Source organism: Numenius arquata, chromosome 3 (genome assembly GCF_964106895.1).
Source record: "Numenius arquata chromosome 3, bNumArq3.hap1.1, whole genome shotgun sequence".
NCBI lineage: Eukaryota > Metazoa > Chordata > Aves > Charadriiformes > Scolopacidae > Numenius > Numenius arquata.
In genome coordinates this window covers 42,322,001-42,339,691 of record NC_133578.1, presented here as the reverse complement: position 1 = coordinate 42,339,691, position 17,691 = coordinate 42,322,001, and the positions used below count along the sequence as shown (strand labels likewise).

Here is a 17,691-nt window from a genome sequence, read left to right as displayed (position 1 = left end):
CTTCTGTTGCCTATTTACAAATGACTTGGCTGTGTCCAGTGTCTTATCAGGTCACATCTGCACTGTATGTACATAGAGGCACAGCCATAATACCAGCTTACATCATAACTGTAACCAAAAAGCAAACTTGATGGTAAAGCCTTAAAAAGAACTCCAAAAAACAAAAGTCAAACCAAACTCCATCCCACCCTCCCACAAACTGCACAGTAACTTTTCCTCTCCCAAAGGACGGACTGTGTTACATGGGGTGGAGAGACAGGGACAAGACTAAAAAGATATATTTCCCAGAAGAGCACATCAAAGGTCTGTTCTGATCTAATCTTGTTCCGAAAGGCGTTAATACCTGACAATCACTGGCATCCCTCAGCCCCCCACATCAGTGGTCAAGTACCCATTAAAGCTAGATTACTGGTGGGTTAAAACTCACGCCTTTGGAGTTGTAGCAAGAGACCTTGTCCACAGCTGCTGTGCTCCAGAGAAAAAGGAATTAAGTGCCTTTATTACTTTGAATGAATCGATAATCAGCTACAAGCATTACAGAGAATTACAAGCAACCAGAGACCAACGCAAAACAGATGGAATAATGATCCTTTAATAGCATTGTTATGAGGGTGGTACAACACATACTGGACACAGTTACGCTAGGTGTCTGAGACAGTCCTCCCAGTAAGCTCTAACACATCACAAGGCAGCTATCGACTGAAAAGTGCACGCAGTTAGCATCTCATGAGCTCATCCAATGGTCATTTGACATTACAGCAGAAGGTGAGTTTAGGGAAAGACTGTCACTTCGTTACAGCGTAGTTTTCCGTGAAAAAAAAAAGGAGATGGCATCAGGTTCTTTCTTCACATTCTGGATCTTTGAATCTTGACTTCTTCTCATCCTGCAATCTCCTTTAAAAAAAGGGAGGGAGGAGAAATGTCATAGCTCAAAATTGGTCTCGTACTTCACAGAACTAGCCAAACATCCATGACCTCGGAAAAAACTTACTCAGCTTCACTGAGTTGCTTATTGATTTGTTTAGCATCAGAATCACACCATGAGGAATCTGTAAGAAGAAACCTGCATATGCAAAACGCTTCACATGTACACAAATGTCATGTCAATTGCTAATTAGTGAAGAAAAAAAAAAGCAGACTGCTTGAAAAATTAACAACAGTGAAATAAGGAACACTGGATACAAGTCAACGCGTATTGCAAAGTCTCAAAAGCAGAGATGGTTGAGGCTATAAGCTGGTGTACAGTCTTCTGAGAAATGTATCTGAATAAAGAGGTACAATATGCACCAGAAATTTGAGGTAGGTTTTTTTAAGAGAACATGTGACTGCTCTGCAGGAGTCTGTAGCCTACACCGTATCTTCAGCGAGTTGGTCACCATGGCAACCTGAAATTTTTCTGTAAGACAATTTTGTTAGTAAAATTTCAGGGATAGATTTGTGCCAGAAAGAAGTGTCCACACACGTGGTAGAGACAGACATAGCGACCCTCTGAGAGCGGCTTGTCCAGGAGTGCCTTGGTCCTGCCAAGCCCTGGAGATGGGGGATGCAGGCCAAAGCACCAGGACCAGCAGCTACGCTCATCACTGGGGACCAAGTAACGAGACAAGAAACAGGAACAAGTGGGAACATGGAAAATTCCAGCTCCATTTAAGGAAAACTCTTCCACCAGAGTGCTGTGATACTGAACCTAGAGCCCAGAGAGGGTAACGGATCTGTAGCCCAGGATATTCAAACCTCAGCTACGCAGCCTCATGAACCTGGCCCTGCTTTGAGCTGGGGCTGAGCTTCCCTGGGCCTCTCCCAACCTGCATGATTCTTTGACAAGCTTGTTTCTAGTGCTTGCAAAATGTAACACCAAGAGCCCTTTGTGTTCTTGTGTTCCTGCAGTGAAGTCTCGCTGGTTTTCCCCAGGAATTAGATGAAGGGCCTTGCAATCATGCCTTAAACACACAGTGAAGTCCAAGGAATCATCCAATTTCCAACAATTTCCCTGCAGCAGCAGGTCTAATCCTTCAAAACAGATCCAGAAAAGGTGGGCAAAGGGAAAGGCAAAAATTGCTGCCATTCAGAATAGCAACAAGAGATTGTCACAGCAATTCTCCTCTCTGCTGTAACACCTCCGCTTCATCTCCACACCACATCCTGAGCATCAGGAAAGGTCCTGCCTGGGTCTGTTTGAATTTCAGTCCTTTACCTTTGAGCAGATGAAAGCATGCTGTCTCCCCTGCTACAGCATATCACAGATGCCAGGTGACGCCAAGGACTCAGCTGCCACAGACAGACTCCAAGGCAGTAGGAATGTAACGGTAGCCTGTCATTTCCTGCATGTTGCCTAAGCGATAAATTGCTCTAGCTCTCACTCCCCAAAAGCTGATCTGACATGGAGCTCACGTACTAAGCAAGAGATCCCATTCTGCAGGGATTTTCTTTCCCTCCGATGCTTCACTTTTTTCCCCTGAATGCAATAAGCTGCTTTCTGAGAACTGTAGAAAGCGAGATGGGTGAATGGAGAGGAAAAAACAAAGACAGAATATATATAGCTATGAGAATTCAAAACTGGAACCAAAATCAAGCAGCTTCTTAATGAGGACACTGGGGATAAAAGTTCTTCAATGCATAACCCCATGAGGGTTACGCACCCTGTTCTATTCTTATTTTTATAGAAGGCAGACAAACAAGCATCCATTTCACTCTGAAGGTTGGATCCTGGATTTTTTGGGCATAAGAATCATAGAATGGTTAGAGTTGGAAGGGACCTTAAACATCATCAGGCTGCAACCCCCCTGCCCTGGGCGGGGACACCTCCCACCAGACCAGGTTGCTCAAAGCCCCATCCAGCCTGGCCTTGAACACGTCCAGGTATGGGGCATCTACAGCTTCTCTGGGAAACCTGTTCCAGTGCCTCACCACCCTCAAGAGTAAAGAATGACTTCCTAATAGCTAAATCTCCCCTTTCAGTTCAAAACCATTACCCCCCTCATCCTATCACTACATTCCCTGATAGAGTCTCTCCTGGCTTTAGTTTGCCTAACCTGAACCCTGGCTGCTCAGACAATTTCTCTGTATTCCTCCCAGGCTACCTGTCCTTGCTTCCATCCTCTGTAGGCTTCCTTTCTGAGTTTGAGTTCCTCCAGGAGCAATTCGTTCATCCATGCTGGTCTCCTGGCTTTTTTGCCTGACTTCCTCTTTGTTTGGATGCATCACTCTTGAGCTTGGAGGAGGTAATCCTTAAATATTAACCAGATTTCTTGGGCCCCTCTTCCCTCCAGGGCTTTATCCCATGGTACTCCATCAAGCAGATCTCTGAAGAGGTCAAAGTCTGCTCTCCTGAAGTCCACGGTAGCAAGCTTATTGTGTGCCCTCCTCACCGCCATAAGGATCTCAAACTCCACCACCTCATGGTCACTGCAGCCATGGCTGCCCTTAAGTTTCACATTCCCCACCAGCCCCTCCTTGTTGGTAAGGACAAGGGCCAGCATGGCACTTCTCCTCGTTGGCTTCTCTGTCACTTTGAGAAGGAAGTTATCATCAATGCATTCCAGGAACCTCCTGGATTGCCTATGCCCTGCTGTGTTGTCCCTCTAGCAGATATCAGGGTGGCTGAAGTTCCCCATGAGAATCAGGGCTTGTGAACCTGAGGCTGCTCCTATCTGTCTATAGAGGTCCTCATCCGCTCTGTAATGCTGGTCAGGTGGCCTGTAGCAGACCCCCACTGTAACATCACCTGATCCTGCCCTCCCTTTAATCCTAACCCATAAACTCTAGGTCAGCTCTTCACCCATTCCCAGGTGGAGCTCGATGCTCTACAGCCAGTCATTGACATAGAGGGCAACACCTCCTCCTCCTTGTCTCCCCTGCCTGTCCTTACTGAAGAGCGTGTATCCTTTCACTCCAACACTCCTGTCATAGAAGCCATCCCACCATGTCTCCCTGATGGCAATAAGATCATAACCCTGCAGGCGTGCACACCTCTCTAACTCCTCCTGTTTATTCCCCATGCTATGTGTGTTTGCATAGAGGCATTTAAGTTGGGCCCCCAATGAAGCTGACTTACTGGCTAGAGTGGCTGGCATTCCTTTGTGCTGCACTCCAGGTGCTCTCCTTCTGACCTGTGACCCTTCTGCGGGCTCTGAGCATCTATTGCTGACACTGGCATCAAACTGGTAGGAGTGGGATGGATTGAAGTTCCCCTTCCCCAGCAACTTTAGTTTAAAGCCCTATTCATGAGCTTGACAAGCCTATCACCAAAGATGATACGCTTTTCCCCTTCTCTGACAGACGGACCCCAGCAGCCCCCAGTAGACCAGGGTTCTCAAAGCAAGTCCCATGGTCTAAGTAGCCAAACCCCTGCCTGTGGCACCAGTCCTGTAGCCATTTGTTGATTTGCCAGATTCAACCGGCCCTATCAACCCCCTCCCCTTTGACTGCGAGGACTGATGAAAAAACTACCTGCCCTCCAGAGTCCCTGACCGCTGCTCCAAGGGCTCTATCGTCCTTCTTGATATTCCTCAGGCTGCTCCTGGCTGTATCACTGGTACCCACGTGAAACAACAGCAGCGGATAATAGTCAGAGGACTGTACGAGGCTCTTGGTTGTCCCTCGGTGACATCCCCGATACAAGCCCCTGGTAAGCAGCACACCCCTCTAGAAAGGGCATCAGGTTGGCAAATGGGTGCTTCCGGACCTCTCGGAGGAGAGTTGTCTACTACAATCAGCTGTCTTCTTTTCTTAGTTGCACCGGTCGTTACACGGGGAGCAGATCGGGCTCCAGTGTCTCTCCTGGTGTAACGGGTCTTATATGCCAGTCTATTCACTTCTGCTTCTGCAAGGCTGCTAATCAGCTTGTAACAACTGCCATCACTACATTCCCACCAGCAGTAAGCTATGCCAGGTGAGAACTCAGCCAGAGAGTCATTTTAAGAAAATGTAGAAAAGTTGAGGAGGAAATCAAAGCCCCTTGTCTTGACACAGAAGGAATCTGTCTGTTAAAAAACACTTTCCTTGCGTGATTAATGACAGTAAGAGAAAAATCAGTGTTCGCAGTCTACGTGTATATTGCAAGCAAAGACAGGAACTTTCTTCTTAATTTTCCTGTTCAAGGAAATGAAGCAATGCTGGTGAGACTTCAGACACAAGTCATAGGTCGGACTCCACCCTGCACAGAAGACAACTGCCCTAGGCAGTTGATTTTGGAAGAGCAGAGCATTGGGGCCCTCTTCTTTTGCTTTCTGGGATTCAAGGTGTTAGGTGTGTTTGAGCCATATTTTAGGCTCCTCTTTGTGATTCAAAGCCACGAACACCATTAAGCAGATTCCAGTCTAATGGAACCCATAGTTCCACATGGCCTGTGCACGCTCAAAATGCCCTTCACATCGTGTGTGTGCTAAACAGCATCCTCTCAGAGCAGGAATCCATCTTCCCCGAGAGTTTCAACAGGGGATTGACTGCATCACTGACATGCCCTCTTGCTGACACTGGGAACTGACACAGCGCCACCAAGCTCTGCACAGACCTGGCAGGCCAAGCTAACTAATGACCTTAACGCTTGTTGCAGGCTGAGGTTGTTAAGCGGTGCTCAGCTGTTGTACAAGCAGCTGGCTCTCCTGCTGTCACTTGCTTGCTCACGTGCCTGAGCTATTTGTTGGAAAGACTGGTCCGCAGCATGACATGTGAATTTTACAATCTCCCTAGTTCCAGAGATGCACTAGGAAATAAATCCAGCAAATCTGATTAGGACTTATGACTGAAGTAAGCTCATTAATCATTGATGTGGTTCTTTCATATGCAGTTTGCTAACTCCTGCAGGCACCAGCAGACCCACGGGTTTGAAGACTGGGGACTTAAATAAGTTCTTCTTTATATAACCATTGCGCTGATTTTTTCCTCTTGAATATTTAGCACATTCTAATAAATAAAAAGAGCCACCAGTGAGATCATTTAGCCTAGCTTCTTGCATAGAGTCAGGCACAGGATTCCCCTGAAATAATTCCCGTAGCCAAAAGGATAAGAAGATCTAGTTCAGAAAATGTAAAATCCAGCATGAAAAACTCCATCAGCTGCTTGCCACAGCAATTTTTGCAGCAGTCAGTTACACATACTGTTGCAAAAAAAAAAAAGAATCATTTTCTTTCTTACCCAAATTTGTCTAGCTTTGCCAGTCAACAACAGGTTCTTTGAGTAAGAGAGTCTTCTATTATTAAATTGCTGTTTCCCCAGCCTCCCCCAAAATATTCTCAGCTAAGCTAAGCCAGCTGAGCTACTGCCATCTCAAAACACAGCACATATTTCCCATGCTCCACCAAACACTGCCATCACAGTATGGCTTGTAATAATGCCAGCCATGATCACACAGGTGCCAAAACACGGGGAAAAAAAGCCATGAATAACTTTCCCTGACCTCAAATGCATGAAATAATTTGGATACATGTGGCCCCACATTAAACCCGTAGACAAAACTCTCTAATTCTGGATACAGTGAAATTGAAAGTGAAATTGAGAAGTTAAGACTTCTCTTAAATCTTAAGGGGGTTTGAAATTCTCCCTTAATCTCCTGTTGTATCTGCCTCTGAGACGTCCAAAACCCAGGACACTGCTATGAAACACAGCTCCATAAAGGGCAGTTGCAACCCATCTTCAAGAGCAAGCAGAAAATATTAAAACTCAAACTGCACAGGATATCAAGAATCCTCAACTTCTCCCTATTTATTTCATGTCCTCTTTCATGAAGATTTTACGCCTTGCTTCTGGTTTAGAGATTTGTTAGGCATTAGATACAGGAATACAAATCATCTGTGATCACTGCTTAATGGGGATAGCTCCTCTTGAGAGCCAAAGAATTAATTTAAGATATGTGGCATTTTCCAAATGCGAAGAAAAGGATGTCTCATCATTTTGAGCACATAGGTCTCCTTCCCCACAACTTTTCTGGAAGATCAGTTGAAGAATATTCAACCTAAATTCACCCAGCCAGACTGAGAGAGTTTCGTTCTCAGAAGCCAACAATGGTCAGGCATTTCCAAAATTTTTCCCTTTCTTCTTTGGAACAGAAAATCAACCTTATGCTACTCTTCAGTAAGCCTCAGTCTCTTCACACTATCTCCTTGGATTAAAACTACCCAGAAGGACACAGAGTGCACACCAGAATGCCACTGCAATATGCTCAAGGAAGTTCAAAGACATTTAGAGAAGTTAGAGATTCCTATAAGAGGAAAGGCAGTGATTAAAACAGCCTATCACCTTTACTGGCTCATGGATTAACTAAAATAGCATATGGATTAAATGAAATCATTTTTGCAAACAAAGACCTGACCTAGCAGAATGACTGGGTTTTCCCTTCATAACTAGTTTCTAGAAGAGTAAGGGGTAAGTCTCCTTCATCACATACAGGTTTACCACGGATATGCTTATGAGTAACATGTGTTAGTTTTTGGTGAGTCATCGGTGCTAAATTACATCTAAAACTGTCTTATTTCTAATGCAGCAGGCCTGAATTGAGCTACACGCACATGGAGCATTCAGTTGGGTTACTCTTTACAGGAACAGAGACGTGCTAATGTTATGTACTCAAGCGAGTGTGCAAAACATTTTTAATCACGAAGACATAGCACTAAGCAATTTCCTCTTCCTTTCCCAACTACTTTAAAACTGTTTAGCATGCCAAAGAACAATCTCCATTCTGTGTTGCTAAAACTCTTCCAAAACCACTTCCCTTTATATTAACTCCGTAAGACAGCAGGTAAAATATCAGCAGCCATTAGAGCTGCTCCCACATAGAACCTCAGAAGAAGGTCAGCAAAGGTGGTTTGTTTAGGATAGGCCTTGCCAGCTACAATGAATCATGAGTGCCTTTCATTATTGTTCCCATTAATTGAGGTCCAAACATCTCCTTCGCAGCTCCTCTGCAACAAGTGCTTGCCCTGGGTAAACTGCATCTTGGTTCTCCCAGATACCTTACTACCACATTAATTATTTGTTTGCTAAACTCTGTGGCCTCGGGGCTCTGTTGTATTAGATTCAGCACAAAGACATGGCCATTCTTCCAAGAGTTTGCAGTATAAATAGCACAACAAGTCATGGGTGGGAGGTGAGCACCAGCAGAGAGATGGTGGGTGATTTGCTGAAGAATGGGGGAATTGAACAACTCATCTGTGTCTTTATCAATACACAGCCAGGGCATGTTCAAGATCCCACAGCCAGGTGATATGACCCTGCTTAGGGTAACCAATTTGGATAATGCCCAAAGTATCCATGAAATGTTTGACAGAATCATGTGTCTGCCAGTGAAGGGAGATGGAGGCAAAAAGGCAGAGCTGCAGCTCAAGGCTAGAGCCCTACAACAAACTCAGGCCAGCAGATTGATTTTCTTTCTTAAGGACAGGGAACTGCTGGAGAGGGTACAGCAGAGGGCTACAAAGATGATGAGGGGCCTGGAGCATCTCTCTTATGAGGAGAGGCTGAGGGACTTGGGTCTTTTTAGTCTGGAGAAGAGAAGGCTGAGGGGGGATCTGATCAATGCTTATAAATACTTAAAGGGAGGGTGTCAAGAGGATGGGACCGGTCTTTTTTCAGTGGTGCCCAGGGACAGGACAAGAGGAAATGGGCACAAACTTGAATGTAAGAAGTTCCACCTAAACATGAGGAGGAACTTCTTTCCTGTGAGGGTGGCAGAGCCCTGGAAGAGGCTGCCCAGGGATGTGGTGGAGTCTCCATCTCTGGAGACATTCCAAACCCACCTGGACACGTTCCTGTGCAACCTGCTCTGGGTGGACCTGCTTTGGCAGGGGGCTTGGACTAGATGATCTCCAGAGGTCCCTTCCAACCCCACGTAATTCTGTGATTCTTGCACACTATTCGCACTGCCTGCACACCAGGACACTGGTGTTTACACGAGCATGTGGGATGGGCTACTCAAGAGTGAGCGAAAGCTGTGAGCTCTGTAGTTGGGAATTCTTCCTAGGAGTGAAGCAACAAGAGGAAAATCAAAAACAGCAGTCTTCTGCTGCCTTGACAACTGGTCAAACCCTTGTTCTGTGAGTCCTCCCTGAGGCACCAGAGATTGCCACCCCATCACTGTTTGTTGAGGGTGCTGATAGGGCCGTTTGTACTCTGTCACAGTTTTTCCCCATAAGAAAGTGCTACAAATGCCCACAGTAAAACAGCTTTTAACATGCTCGCAGCCAAGAAGCACGTTCCCAAAGAGGTCCTTTATCCTGAGCAGTCACTTTCCCACCCTGCCACAAAGCCTGCAGACCTAGGGTGCATAAAAGCTATACTTTGAACTGTACTCACCCAATCTGTATTATTCAATCCTGTCAGAGCTGAAATAACTGGGTTTACGCCAGTCTCCACGGCTGCTGCCTCTTCGCCTTGAATGGAAGGCTTCAGGAGAAAACACATCTTTTAAAAAAAAGTGGAGAAATACATGACTGTTATATGCTTTCATAGAATCATAGAATGGTTAGAGTTGGAAGGGACCTTAAAGATCATCCAGTTCCAACCCCCCTGCCATGGGCAGGGACACCTCCACTAGAGCAGGTTGCTCAAAGCCCCATCCAGCCTGGCCTTGAACACCTCCAGGGATGGGGCATCCACAACTTCCCTGGGCAACCCGTTCCAGTGCTTTACCACCCTCAAGGTAAAGAATTTCCTCCTAATATCTAATCTAAATCTCCCCTCTTTCAGTTTAAAACCATTACCCCTTGTCCTGTCACTACACTCCCTGACAAAGAGTCCCTCTCCGGCTCTCCTGTAGGCTCCCTTCAGATATTGGAAGGCTGCTGTGAGGTCTCCCTGGAGCCTTCTCTTCTCCAGGCTGACCAACCCCAGCTCTCTCAGCCTGTCTTCATAGGGGAGGTGCTCCATCCCTCTGATCATTTTCATGGCCCTCAGCTGGACTCTCTCCAACAGGTCCATGTCCTTCCTGTGTTGAGGACTCCAGAGCTGGACACAGTACTCCATGTGGGGTCCTGTGTCACACATGTCCTTTCAGACATTTCAGCATTCTGCACAACATCAGGACAACCTCAAGGATGCATGCAAATACTGGTTATGAAAGGACAAATCTGGAAATCCAGAAGATGTTTACACCGAGTATACAAACCTCAGCATTGCCCTACTTTGAAGCCTAACGCCCTCACGGCCCCCTCAATAACACACCCCTCTGCACAGCAAAAAAAAAGCTGGCCATGACCCAAGCAAACTGCCAGTCATCCGTATTTTCTTCTCCCTCAGCCAGATGACTTTCAGGTGACCCAAACAGATGATTGAAAAGGCAAACTAACATGTGCCAGAAGAGTCCAGCATAGCAGAAATGCTTACCTTCTCTGTAATTGCTGCCTCTCCTGTTGGGGTTCATTATCGGCATACGCATCATCTGTAAATTAAAGAATTTTCTTTAAAAAGCTCATCTGTCAAGAAGTCCGCCTCTTCTTCATTTCCTCAGGTACTATGTGATCACTGAAGTAACTTTAAACTTATTATTATTATTCAAACTTACTAATTTATCTGAAAATAAGATTACTGCTGATAGTATTGCAAAGCAGTGATGTTGCTAAGGAAGTCTGCAGTTGCAAGTAGGCTCTCAGCTCAACATCTTTAGTACTTAGTACCTTACCTGACCTTACTGTAGTGCGGATACAGCCTGGAGAGCAGAGTCAGTCTGCTGCAGTCACACAGGGCATCTCTTGACTCATTTATCCCAAACTACTCTTTTAAAAGCTCTCTATACTCTTCTTTTGTTGGTCCCTATCCCAGTAATATGATCCCAGCCTCAGCCAGTCACAATTCCTTCTCTACAATAGCTCTCTACAGAAAGAAATACTTTCCTTTTCAGGTGCAATAATTCACTTTGGCATTTCTTCCTTATTAACATTTGTCATTGGTTTATCCGCAGCTGGCAACTGAGCACTGCCAGCTCACACCCCCCCACACACACATCTCTCCCAGTGGGATTGGGCAGAAAACAGGAAGGGTAAAAGTGAGAAAACTCATGGATTGAGATAAAGACAGTTTAATAAGTAAAGCAAAAGCCACACACGCGAGCAAAAAAAACCAAGGAATTTATAGAATGATAGAATCATAGAACTGTTTAGGTTGGAAGAGACCTTTAAGATCATCAAGTCCAACTGTTAACCTAGCACTGCCAAGACCACCACTAAACCATGTCCCTCAGCACCACATCTACATGTCTTTTAAATACCTTCAGGGATGGTGACTCAGTCACTTCCCTGGGCAGCCTGTTCCATTGCTTGATAACCCTCTCAGTGAAGAAGTTTTTCCTCACATCCAATCTAAACCTCCCCTGGTGTAACTTGAGGCCAGATTAAGTTCTAGTTAGACCTTGGCTCTTCTAATTTTCTCCCTGCATAACCTCATGACCTCATTGTAGTCCTCCTGAGTTGCTTGCCCCTTCTTCCAGAGGTCATAAACTCTTTTTTTAACCCTGAGTTCCAGCCAAAGCTCTCTGCTCAGCGAGGCCGGTCTTCTTCCCCGCCAGCTCGTCTCTCAGCACATGGAGACAGCCTGCTCCTGGGCCTTTAGGATTTCCTTCTATTCATTCACTCTTCATTCACCGCTTCCCATCAGCAGGCAGGTGTTCAGCCATTTCCAGGAAATCAGGGCTCCATCATGTGTACCGGTTACTTGGGAAGACAAAATGCGGTAACTCCTAATGTCCACCCGCTTCCTCCTTCTCCCTCCGGCTTTTTCATGTTGAGCAGGACGTGATAGGGTAGGGAATATCCCTTTAGTCAGTTGGGATCATCTGTCCCAGCTGTGTCTCCTCCCCACAGCTCAGGATTAACTAAAACATCCCTGTGTCTCCAGTACAAATCCAAAACATAGCCCCATATTAGCTACTATGAAGAAAATTAACTCTACCGCAGCCAAAACCAGCCAAAAAAATTGCAGAAAATACATTCCCCAGCAGCAGTATTGGCAGCAGTACTGAATTTTAAGTGATGGTTAAAGAAGACTCGCAGGAAGATGTCTGCTTTTAAAAGCAGGTGTTTATACCGAGTGCCCTATTAATCAAGAGTTACGCTTAACCCACCGAGGACAGACTGAACATCCAAGACTATGTTACACGTTTCAGTACTTCACACGCAGTCTCTGTTCTGCAAATGAAGGCTTCCTGTGGTGCATTCACTAGCTAGCTCTGAATAGAGATTCTGAACACCACCACAAAATAATTGCAAGCTAATTTGGGAATTCAAACCAAGAGAAGGTTACACAGAATCCTCTTTGCTTCAAGCTATTCATTTAGTCACTCGCAGTTTCCAAAAATAAAAGCTGCCCATATCCGCTGGCACCTATGTTTGTGAAGCTATCTTTGTTCCCTGAATATAATCACGGAATGGTTTAGGTTGGAAGGCGCCTGAAAGATCATCTAGTTCCAACCACCCCCCTCCATGGGCAGGGACACCTCCCACAAGCACAACACCCACCACAGACCTGTGTTGTTAGTGCAGGCACCCAGGTTCAAGTGTCAGTTCGCAGAAAAAGTGGAAATTGGCATGATCTGAAAAGAGCTAGCAGGGATTCACAGGTTGGGTCAGCATTAAATCACACCTTAAAAACCACATCAGAGCTCAAAAAGGGGAACACAAATCTCACTAGAACAAATGTTCTTCAGCTATACTGCGATTACATGCTGAGCTGAGGGGTGGGTTTAGTAACAGAGCCAGAGTCATCTGCATTTGTTTCTAAGAGATGCCAATCACTGTCCTCCAGGCACATACTCTATATGTCAATGAAGAAGGAGCGTCAGAGTTGGTGGATGTGCCAGACTGCCACAGAGATTCACGCTCTCCCCCAGCATCCATCGAGCAAGGTCAAACCTCTTAGCTGATGGGAAGCGAAGCATTACAGGAGATAGCTGGATTTCGAACCACATTCCGTTTTCCGATTGAAACCTCCAACTGCAACAGGAGCTGCAGTTGACACATATGCATCTGACTTCTCCTTAAAAGAGGACGAGCAGAATTTTTGCTTCCGCAGGCAGCAGAAATCAGTTCTCCCCTTCCTTACCTCCTCGCTGCTCATTGATTCGGAGCTGGATGTACCACGATGGCACTGCACAATAATGTCCGAGATCAGCTCACCGGAGACTTCCACAACACTTCTGCAGAAGGCAGTTGGCTGTAACAGAGCAAAATAGAGCAAATCTCATAGAGCAAAGCTACAGTGTAAACCCTCTCATGGGAATTTCACCGGGGCCAGGGAACCCGTACAGGGATTTTAAATACAAATTCCAAAGCAAGCAAGACTATACACCTAACAGATTACTGGAGCAGACTGTGGCCAGACCAATATATTCTGGCAGCATGTAACTACACACGTTATTGCTCCACAGTTGTATATTAGCTGTACAAAGTCTTGAGACTGCTACAGGCAGAAGAAAATCTCCAAATCCTTTTCATGGGTCTGGAATCACCAATCACAAACAGAAGAGCTGTGCAGGGCTATGCTGGTGGCAGTTCCAGCTCTAGAATTTAAACTACCTTTAAAGAAGTTATCTCTATGACTTGTCAGAAGCTCCGGCAAAACCTGCCACCCAAGTCCGGAAAACAGAGATGCTCACACTATCTTCCATACCATATTGCCGCAAGAAGAAAAGAGGAGTGATGGTGTATGTTTAGGACACAGTGATAACTTCACAGCAGCCAACCCTTGCATTTTGAAGGAAAACCTAGCAACAACCATCAATTCCATGTTGTCCCATCTACACACACACATACACACACACACAAACTGCTTAGCTCAAGAGTAGTGATACTCGAAGAGGTGTTTACCCCCCTCTTCATGGGGTGAACTACCTCCTGAGGTAGTACTATGACTCATAAGCGACGCGGAAAGCCTTTGTAACATCTGTTCAATGGCTTCCCAGAATCCCTCCTCGTCCCTAAAGTCTGTGCCCAGGAAGCAGAGATAAATTTGGCAGCATTCACAGAGGAAAAAGAGGCAAGAGGAGCTCAGCTTGGAGCAGCACAGAGAAGCAGAGAAAATCTCCATGGAAGTCTGACACACAGTACAGCATCGTTGCACGCACAGACTCAACAGCTGCTCCACATGCTTTGTAAGATTTCGTGCAAGCAGTTCGGACACAACCACTTAGAAGGCTGCAATGGGAGCCCCGTTTTGGCAAAAATAACTCTGCCCAGAGAAGTCCAGGTTCAAAGATGATGTATTTACACCAAAGTTGGTCGTCTAAGAATCAGAGCGCAGCAAGAGCTTTACCAAGAGCCCGATTCGTGTCTATTTCAGGCTGAAAATAAAGTTGAAAATCTGAAGATTAGCACTGTCATCACAGAGAGGGAATCTGCAGTAGATAGGAAGATAAGCCTTTATATGGTGCCTAGATGCATGATAGACAAAAGCAGGTCAAACACCAGTTTTTCCATGGTGATTTTTTTTTTTTTATCTTAGAAAAGAAGCCACACCTTCCTTGTAGGATTTGGTCCCAAAGCACACAGACACTTTCACTACGTACTGCTCAAGACACACATCACAGAATCAGAGAATCTTCATGGTTGGGAGGGACCTTTGAGATCATCGAGTCCAACCACAAAAAAAACCAAAACAAAACAAAACAAAAAAAACAGAAAACAAAAAACACCACACCCACCCACAAACAGACACAAACCAACAATCTCGGGCACTAGAGCATGCCCTGAAGTGCCATGTCTACACATCTCCATTTCAGCTCCCAGCAATTCCTGTATTCCCCACTGACCAGGCAGAAGAGTTCCTCAGCACTGACCCTTCCTACCTAACACCCACTCCACGCTGTAGGTTGTACTTGTTTGGGTTTGATTGTGTTTGCAGAAGCGCCAATCGTTCTCCAGCACCGGTAGTGTTTCAAGGTATCCTGAGAACATCCTGCGTGGAGCAGGGGGGGTTCACATTCACACCGGAGGCACTTACCACGAAAGGCCCTATTTTGAAGTCACATGTGAACGGGTCTCTCCCTGAAGCTTTCGTGCACACGGTTTCACGAATGCTGAACTGCAGCTCTAGTCTGTAAGCGTCGCTGTTCCACATGTCAACCTGGTAAAAGGAAGGTCAACACAACAGATAATTAGTGCCTGCCATCATTCTATGCCCACTACATGGCAACCTTGCTCCTTCGTCAAGCAGAAGCAAGACATAAGGGCATTATGGGTCAGTGCCCAATTCAGAGCAGATTACTGTGTGTAAGAAAGGCTGTTTTATCATGCTTGGGAGTTGCTCTCTCGGGCAGATTTGGTAACAGCAACATAGAGCAGCTTTCCAGGGGGGTTTCACTTGAAACCCTCCAGCCCCTGTGGGATCCTCCTACTGCTCGGAGTCAGTTGGGGGGGAACTATAGTTGTCAAAGGTAGATAAGCACAGCATTACCTCTGCATGCTACTCCCTCTTCCGCAGGAACCAGAGTCCTAACAGCTCTGCTTCGGCTATCTAGACTGCTGGGAAGTCTATTGCAAATACCTGACTTGGAAAGTAAATCACACGACTGCAAGCAATTGAATTAATGCAGTTTGCAGAGTCACTCCTTGTCAGCTCCAGTGCTTCAATGGGCAGCGTGCAATGCAGCATTGCAAGCTTTAGAGAGTTTGGTTGCTTTTGTTGACACATTAGGATTTTCTTTTCTCCTTCTCACAGTCTAACCAATGTTTTACCTCAAAATGGAAGACTAAAAAAAGAAAAAAAAACAACCAACAAATCCCCCCCCCAACAAACAACAAACCCCCACTGCTTTCAAGTACTATTTTTTTTCTAAACTAGATCAACCCAAAAGTCATCTTGTCATTCATTCTTGCAGAAGACTTGATACATGCCATCTGTAGGAACACAATGGTTCTGAGGATGTTCAGGAACAGGGACGTGCCAACTTTAAATTAAGAAGCTTTAACTCCTTAACTCTGGGTATCCAAAACAATTCCTAGCAACGCAAATTAAAACAGATATAGGTTTCCTGTCTGCATTTAGACACTACCAGATTTAAACAAGAATTTGTGTTTATTTATCAGAGACTGATGACATAAATACAGATTAGAGAAAAAATCCTGAATACATTTGTGGTGGCATTTAATTAGCAGTGTGGACATTCAGCTGAGACCTTCAGATGAATGAGGTTATTTTATGCCCTAAGCAAAGCAGTTACCTGGAGATATTTAAAAACACCAGTTCTGAACAAAATCTTACAAGACATCCCTCAAAGATTTCTATTCTAGGGATGGACAATTTGAACTCCTAAAATATTTTCAATTACAAACCAACATACAAAGAATATTTAGGTTCCTAAAGCCATAACTTCAGATAATGCCCCAAACCCACCCTCTTCCAAGCAGCATCAGAAAACTTCAACTAAATCTGGGTTTCCAGAATTGGGTGAAAAAGAGTTTTCCATCACAGCAAAGCACATTTCAGGTAAAGGATCTCTGTTGTCTTTGCACTTACTCTTGTGACATGGCTCCTAATAACACCATACAGGTTTCTCCCCCATGACTGAGAATTGATCCTTGCAAGGGAAGCATTGAGAGCCTCTTCTGTGACAGGGACTTCATAGTCATACACTTCAAACCCTGAGACAGAGGCACAGGTCCGTTAGAAGTTAATTGTGGTCTTGTACTTCTCCTCCCTAAATCACCATAAGAAAGAGGATGTAGCTCCAATCTGAGCAACTTACCTGAACCCGAGGAAACGGCCAGTGTGAGGACAACAATTAAGATCCTCATAGCGTGGCTTTCAAAATCCTGGGTTTTTCCCTTTCTAAGCAAGGATTTCCAGTGCATATTCCTCTGTCTTTATATAAACGCAGCCTTGATCCTACACCTGACCTTCCTGTGTCCAAGCTCTGCCACAAACGTTGCACTTTAAACAGAATTGATTGGAGAGTAAATATTTGCTGTCATTTAGCAGTAGTTCTCTGATAAGAGATGGGCTGCGGTGCCTTTTTCCCAGGACTGTGATTAAAAGGGAGCACTGAGTTCCTGGTATCTCCATAGCCAAAGGCAGAATCTAGTTATTTTGTTCACTTTTAGCCATTAATTATCCATTTAAAGCTGGTGAGTGAACTCCTTTCTTAGCATTGGACCCAGCACCTTTGTGTCTCGGCAGCAACTGACAGCACTTACAAGCTGGTGCTCCCCGAGGACAGGATGATTCCCCAGCATGGAATGGGAATCCACCCACATGGACCTGCCCGATGCCACCACCCTGCAGGCCAAAGCATCCAACAAAAGCCTCCCAGGCATGCAGATGACCCTTGGGACATTCCAGATCTGTTTGCCGTGCAAGCTCCTGGGACCTCAGTTATTTGGTATGTGCCAGAAGAGCTCCCACACTGCTTTGACTCTTGCCTGCCAAGCCTGAGCCCAGCAAACCAAATGAGAGCAACTGTGGACATTCGGTTTCCCCTGTCAGATCCCCCTGATTCTCAGGCTTCAGCTCCAGTCCTGAAATTAATGGGCTTTTTGAAAAATTATGGCCTGACTTCAGTACTGAAAACACCGTAAGGGATTACAGGGATGAGCTAGACACAAAACCTCAGCACTTGGATAACTGAAGCCACTTGCTAGTCTTGGTTTCCAGATAGAGGCAACGTATCGTGTCACTCTACCACAACTACCTCACAACAGAGCCACAGAAACAACACTTCCAGCAAGATTCAGAGATGCACCTGTGTTTTAAGTGCTTAAAGGCTGTCTATGG

At 45.4% G+C, this 17,691-nt stretch overlaps 1 protein-coding gene across 1 annotated transcript; it reads right to left on the bottom strand.

Moving 5' to 3' along the window:
- Window positions 1-577: 577 nt before the first annotated feature.
- SPP2 (secreted phosphoprotein 2) lies at window positions 578-16,752 on the bottom strand. The gene is made up of 7 exons (XM_074146090.1): window positions 16,667-16,752; window positions 16,438-16,562; window positions 14,923-15,045; window positions 13,027-13,137; window positions 10,318-10,372; window positions 9,289-9,396; window positions 578-894 (listed from the first exon to the last, which is right to left on the bottom strand). The coding sequence occupies exons 1-6, from the start codon at window positions 16,713-16,715 to the stop codon at window positions 9,299-9,301; spliced, it is 561 nt and encodes a 186-aa protein (XP_074002191.1). The 5' UTR covers window positions 16,716-16,752; the 3' UTR covers window positions 578-894; window positions 9,289-9,298.
- Between the last annotated feature and the right edge of the window lie 939 nt (window positions 16,753-17,691).

Bases quoted from the DNA above. Each gene is read 5' to 3' on its own strand.
- SPP2 (XM_074146090.1), bottom strand. From the start codon at position 16,715: ATGAGGATCTTAATTGTTGTCCTCACACTGGCCGTTTCCTCGGGTTCA. The intron at 16,563-16,666 runs GTAAGTTGCTCA...CCTCTGTCTCAG, and splicing joins GGCCGTTTCCTCGGGTTCAG to GGTTTGAAGTGTATGACTAT. The intron at 10,373-13,026 runs GTAAGGAAGGGG...TTTAATTTACAG, and splicing joins AATCAATGAGCAGCGAGGAG to ATGATGCGTATGCCGATAAT.